This window comes from Cynara cardunculus, assembly GCF_001531365.2.
Source record: "Cynara cardunculus var. scolymus isolate 2C chromosome LG 12, CcrdV1, whole genome shotgun sequence".
Classification (NCBI taxonomy): Eukaryota; Viridiplantae; Streptophyta; class Magnoliopsida; order Asterales; family Asteraceae; genus Cynara; species Cynara cardunculus.
Window position 1 is genome coordinate 5581160 of NC_037539.1, and position 6826 is coordinate 5587985.

General features: G+C 37.8%; 1 protein-coding gene across 2 annotated transcripts; it reads right to left on the reverse strand.

The window, feature by feature from the left end:
• Positions 1-2245: 2245 nt before the first annotated feature.
• Positions 2246-6528, reverse strand: LOC112523359 (ACT domain-containing protein ACR4-like). Of its 2 annotated transcripts, XM_025132938.1 has the most exons (8): positions 6376-6528; positions 6246-6278; positions 5480-5601; positions 5282-5396; positions 5121-5188; positions 3987-4574; positions 3795-3899; positions 2246-2895 (listed from the first exon to the last, which is right to left on the reverse strand). In XM_025132938.1, the coding sequence occupies exons 2-8, from the start codon at positions 6247-6249 to the stop codon at positions 2554-2556; spliced, it is 1344 nt and encodes a 447-aa protein (XP_024988706.1). In that variant the 5' UTR covers positions 6250-6278; positions 6376-6528; the 3' UTR covers positions 2246-2553. The 2 variants fall into 2 exon arrangements, with proteins under 2 accessions (XP_024988706.1, XP_024988707.1); XM_025132939.1 differs by lacking the exons at positions 6246-6278; positions 6376-6528 and adding an exon at positions 5693-5706.
• Between the last annotated feature and the right edge of the window lie 298 nt (positions 6529-6826).

Consider the following 6826-nt stretch of genomic DNA (forward strand, 5'->3'; position numbering starts at 1 on the left):
AGTACTATGTTGAGATGGCCAAATGGGCCCGGCCCGGCCCGGCCCGGGACCGCCGGAGGACCGGGACCGACAAAGGACCGGCCCGGGACCGGGAAGGACCGGTTATGGGACCGAAAACCGGGACCGGTTGAGGTTTTTGGTAGTTTCGTGGGACCGGGACCGGTTATGGGACCGACTATGGACCGGCCCGGCCCGGCCCGAAAATTCAATTAATTTTATAAATAAATGTATTTTTAAATAATTTTATAATGTATTTTTATAAGAAAACGTAATTTTAATTATATTAAAACGCATTTTTAAAGTGTATTTGAGTGACCCAATTGTAAATTTTATAATGTATTAAAAATATATATCATTAAAAAAACAAAATAAAAAATCTTATTTTTTTAATGAAGGACCGGTTGGGACCGGTTGGGACCGGGACCGGCGGTCCATAACCGGTTATAAAGTACCTATACCGGTCCTATCATTTTCGACCAGGACCGGGACCGAGACCGGGACCGGTTACGCCGGGACCGGTTATGGCCGGTTATGAGAATGGTGAGGAGCGATTGGGACCGGCCCGGGACCGGTTTTTGGCCATCTCTAGTACTATGGTACCGATTCATTTAATTATTTATTAATTTTTTATATATTGAATATTAAACTTCGTAGTTTTAGCTATTTTGTTTGAACATTTGAATACTTACAAGTTTTATTCATTGCAATTAAAAACTCTTAAACATCACATGTAATATTTGAAAATTTTATAATGTCAATTCAAAATTTGAACATAATGACAAGTTTTCATATATGTAACTTGAAGTTGATACAAAACTAATACCAAAAAAAAAAAAATCAGTACCAAAAATAGTTGACTGACACTTGATATAAGATTCTGCATACCAATTATAATTGATTGGTACACGATGTTAAAGAAAAAGACTCGATACTTAACCTAGAGCTGCAAGTATCGATCAGAAACACAAAACAGTATAAAAAATGACTGTCAATTTTATTTTATTTTATATGACGGGGATTATTATTTGTTTATTTGTGATTCCATGTGAGAGCAGGAGCAATGTACCTCTTTGTTGAATAAAATCTGAAGCCGCAGTTTGTGTCTCCCATGTGACTCGACGTTTGTACAAACATTCATGCTTTTAAATTCAATTTTTGTATTAAAAATATTAATTACATTCAAAAGGAAATCAAATAATTTGTTTATTAATATCTTATGTTTAATCGTAATTTCAGATCAACACCGCATAGAAATCAGAAAATATTTTTTCAAATGATTATATAGTTTAAAGAACGTATAAAAAGTAGGATTTCGACCGTTGATCTTGAATGTATCATCATCTGAAAAATAAACTCCAATACTATGAAATTAAACATATGATAACATAGGATAAAAATCCCCTTGTGGTCACGGAGGTTCAAATACGGTGACTCCAAATTATCTACTAAACAGGTGGTCGTCTTGGGATTAATCGACTCACATAACGAATTGAATATTCAGATTAATAAAAAAAAATCTGATTGAAAACTTTTTTCCCCTTAAAATCTAATTTTAGAATATTGAAGAAAAGCATGGTCTTTTGTTGGTTGAAAGTAATTGGTCAAAGAAGAATCTTGATTAGATTGCTTTCCCTAATGGATGAGACTCACTTTTCAAGCCGAAAGTCATGGACCATTTCATCACTTTGCCTCTACACCTCTTCTAAGAGACCATTGGATGATTTTTGGGGTGGGGTGGGGCCTAGGGGCTAGGGGCTAGGGGGAAAGTACCATTCTAGAATTTGGTTTCGATGAACAAAAACCGATCTTTTTATAGCAAGGGTATGACGTCACCATCTGAAGCAACCAATCTTGTTATCGGGACTTGACAAAATTCGTGCCCAAGTACACCCATGTCCTCTGGGTCGAGCTTAGCCACTAGTTGCACCAATTTGACACAGAATCAACTTTTTGTTGAATGGCAACGTAACGGATAGAGTCATAATGATGAATCATACATGATTACATGTTATCATCAAATCGTTATCATCCCTCGTAACACGTTCAAAACGTTTGACAAATTTTTATAACCATTATTGAATGATGTGGGCATTCAACGTGTTGAAGATAACACCATGGTTGACTCTTTTCTAATCAACGACCGGGCCGGCTGCCCAAATCTGGCCACGATTCGAACCACCACCAACTTGTGGTGGAGGAAAGTCCACAAGATTCAATCAGTGAAACATAATGCAAGTCCCTTTCAAGCCACAAGAACAAATCCTCCATTAAAACAGATAAATAGCCATCTAAGACCATAATGAAGTCAACATAAACTAGAATCTTGATATTTACAGATTATTTCCGTAGAATACGTGGAGACCCCGTTAGATTTCTTTTTAAAAAGTCGTTCAAAAGAGAATTGGGGTTCTAACATATACCGAGGAAAACAGTTCCAAACCTAGCCAATCTGGGACTCTAACTTGGATTGATATGSCAAAAGAAGGGGCGATATGTACAAGTGATGTAAGCTCATAATTCGACTATGCTTTAATAAGTTGTATCGAAAGGGCGTCACGAGCAAGATCTAACGATGCCGAAATTGCAAAATGATTTGGATTTGAAAAGGCCACCAAAGAGGAACCTGTTGGGAGATTCTTGAGAACTTAGGCTCGAGTCTTGAGGGTTGCCTTTCACTTTAAGGATCGTTTGCCCGATATCTTTCCTGATAGAGTCGATAATCTTGGGGTCCACGGGGTACCCAGAAGCATCACGAACATAGAACGTATTCATGGCTTTCCCGGCCCGTGTTGCCACCTCAGCTCTCGTGACAGTGAGGCTATTCTCACGGAAAATACGAGTGACATCAGATAACAGCCCAACTCTGTCTGTTGTGCATAGTTCTAGCTTCAATCCCTAAATTAAAACAAAAAACAACATCAAGTTTCCTACGTTTAACACTAAAATATTGCGTTAATTTAGAACGATCAGTATTATAATACGTTGGCATCTTTAAAGAGGCTTGAACTAAATATCCACCGAAACCATCAGGCCACAGGCCACTTGGTGCTAAAATATAATCGAAGAATCAAGTTTCACACAAAAACAAGAAGATACAAAAGAACATAATCAGACAATATCAAGCATTTCGTTTGATGGCTGGGGACCGCATCAGCATTCGAGTTCTAGGTTACGATGGAAGAACCGTTGTAAGCATTCTTTAATCACTCATGATCCAACCAAAAGTTGAGAAAATAATCAATATATTTTGTCTTAAACAAGTAGTAGTCCAAAACCGAATACCAGCCAAATATCATAGAAATAGAAAAGGACAAGCAATTTAGGATCTTAAGGGTGCGTTTTGTAAGCGAATATGACTGGACAAGCAAGAACGAGGTAAGCACGTGATAATGAATTCCAGAAGACTTTAGTATCTTATTTGACATGGATAGTTTAGTAATTTATCAATCTTGTCCATCTTCCTGATTTTTGTTCCATCTATTTTCGTAGGACAAGAAAAATGCATTTTTGTCCCACTCGGTCTTGTCATGTCAGAGTCTAAATGTAACCAAACGCACCCTAAAAGTGTCGCCTTGTATCCGATGTAATACCGACAAAAAAGAGTCCGTCTTTGACTTTTGAGTGCCATATGAGTTCTTTTAACTTAAAAATCGACAATAACTTTCTTTATAAGATATATTAGAATAGGTTCGTTTGAAGATCGAGTAAATTTGACTTGTAATGTTTAAATTTCTGTTATAACTACGATATAAATGAGATGTGCTTAAAAATGGCATATTTCGACTAGTATTTACCTCAGAAACTCTTCTTTCTATGGCAGCTTCAAGGCATTGGATCACCCTTTGCCTCTCTGCATCTGAATTCACAGGGAAACCATCGATATGTCTGATACAATATTCCTTCAAAAAGAAAGAAACCCATTATAAGAACACTAAAAATCGAAGCTATAATCGCAAAATAACAAAAGAGATTCAAGATCTGCAAACCTGATAAGCTTCTGGCCCTTCGGCATCAACATTTCCATGGAAAACCACATAATCCATATCCGTTAATGTGCAGATTGTATCAAACAGAAGTTTCTGCCGATCTTTAGACCTTATTGTGACAACCGAATAATCTTTATCGTACCAATTAACAACATTCACATCAGGCCTTTGATTTTCATTAGAACCATCATCAGGTCTCTCGTAGTCCCGGTCAGCAAACATCATCTGGTGGAGCCGTCTCTCGGTGTGAGTAACGCCATGAGAGACCACGGTCTTAGCTTCTTTTGATTTGTTGCTACCTTTAAGTACATTGCAAAGCATTTTTTTTATAATCGAAAGCTTTTCGGGATCCATAATGGCTAATCCGGACTCCTCATCGGTCACTTGCATCACGGATGCAGCCCTTGTGTTGTGGGTCCAGACCTCGCCGTTTAACACGTTACACTTCAAGTGTGTGAGAACGGCACACAGTTCAGAGAGTAGGCCAGGTCTATCACTTCCTATTAACTCGATTACTGTGTGGTCCTTTGAGGATGTCAACCCGACGGATCTCATTGACGACGTGAAGCTAGTTTCCGAGCCAAGAGCCTGAGGAAAAGTCAAGAAATCAGGTTGTTTTTTTTAGATTCTTGATTTTGTTTAATAGAAAACATTAGAACATTTCATGGAGGTTTCACATATTCTCACATTGTATCAGTACTTCAGAGCAAATGTCTACTACTCTCGACACTAAGACAATTTATACTCGTCGCTCATCTAGCCCCCTCTCGACATCTGTGCACTTCTAGCCTCCGTCCGTTGCTATTTTCTTCTTGATATATATTGGAACCTCCTTTCTCTCCCCAAGAACTTTTTTGGAGAGCAATCTAATGGGGTTCCATATATTCTCACATGGTATCAAAGCAAAAGGTTCACCACTCTAGGGACTCGACCTCTGTCTAGCCTCCGTTGGAGAGGGGTGTTAAGAGTCCCAAATCGGCTAGATTTGGACCATCTTAATACATGTTGGAACTTCCTTTGAAGAGCTCTTTAGTAGAGCAATCTAATGGGTTCCACGTATTCTCATATTAATGAATACAAACAACGTAACAAAACGCATCCAAAGTATGTTTGAAGGAGAACAAACAAGATTACCTTTCGAATGTAACCCAAAACTACTTCATCTGTGATCTTGTTCCCTTCTTGATCAGTGACATTGAAAACTATCCAAGAATTCAAGGAACAACAGAGTTGTTAAGATTATGACGAAACTAGACTCAGGATACAAAAAATCAGATTAAAAGACAGAATTATACCATCCATGAACCACCCTCCATCAGAACTTATGTAAGCTTTGGTGACGATAAAATTAAGATCAGTAAGAACTTGAACAACTTCCAAAAGTATGCCATGTTTATTAGCACTATCCACCTGTTACAGCAAGATGGATTCATATAATCACTCTATTTTAAACAAAAAAAATCAAATCCCAGACAATTAAGGTACACAAATACCTGAATAATGGTGGCATTTTTACAAGATTCGTTGTCGATTACAACTCTTGGCGGATTCATTCTTCGAATAAACTTCTCATATTCATCTTCCATGTTTCCAGAAAAGCTAGTACTGCAGGTCTCTGAGGAAATACGTCGAACAGATTAGGTGCAATGTAAACCACAAAAAAAAAACTAATCAAGAAAGAGAGAGATCATGTGAAATAACATTACCTATCACAAAAAAACTAAAGAAGGTATGTGTCTGTATATAAAAGGAAGAAAGAGTGTGCAGTAAGTAAATAGGGATGTGTGGGAAGAAAAGGAAAGAAAAGGGCCACAACGAATAATGATTGATGATGAAGATCTGAGATAGAATTAAAAACTCCAGATACCAGGAAGGCCAATAGAGAAGCCTTAAACCACCATAAAAAGGGTGTTCAGGTCTCTCTGTCCATGTGGGTATGGTGGGGTTCCCTTTGCCTCCCTGTGGGAGCCATTTTCAGATACATAAGAAACAGAATCACAGAACAGAGACGCCAAAAATTAAGCTAAAGTGAGAGTGATTTTGAGGTCGCTAGAACCACCAAATACATAACCAAAACCCAACAATTGCACCCATTAAAGCCTAACCAATACCCAACTCTGAAAAGTGAAAACCCCATCAATTATTTGCAGAGAAGAAGCTTTCAATTGATGTAAAATGATGCACAGAACAAACCGACGCATAAACTTGACGAGAAAAACAACGAATCAGATTGAAGATATACAAGAAAAGAATACATACCCATTGCGAATTTTGATCTCTATCTTCTTGATTCTACAATCATAAACAAAATCCGATAGGGAAGAAGTTGTGGAAATCCCTCAAATGCCTCTTATATATGTATGTATATCAATATGTAGAATTTGTTTACCAATTATATGTATGATTTCTTTCACCCATACATAAAAAGCAAATCTATCTTCCTCTACGACTCTTTGTTTTGCTAAATTGGTGGGTATTCTCACGCACATGAAGGTGTGGATTGAGTGTGTATAACTCCCTTTCTCCCCACTCGAACGTTTCTAATTCTAATTACAGTTTGGTCTTGAAAATTTTCTATTAAATGGGGAGTTCCCAAAAACGGTAGTGGGTCGGGTAAGCACGCTTTAGCAGGAGCAGGATCTTGCAGCAGCACATGTTAGCTGGATCTTGTGTATGTTAGCTGAATGGTTAGAGACTTTATTAACGTGCGCCTGTGGTGAAACATTTGGGTTTTACTTTTACCCAGGCACGTGGTGGGGAAATGACTAATATCTCCAATGTTTGTGGAGAGAGAAGCAAAGATCGCACGAAAATGACTTTTAACATAAATAAATAATTTT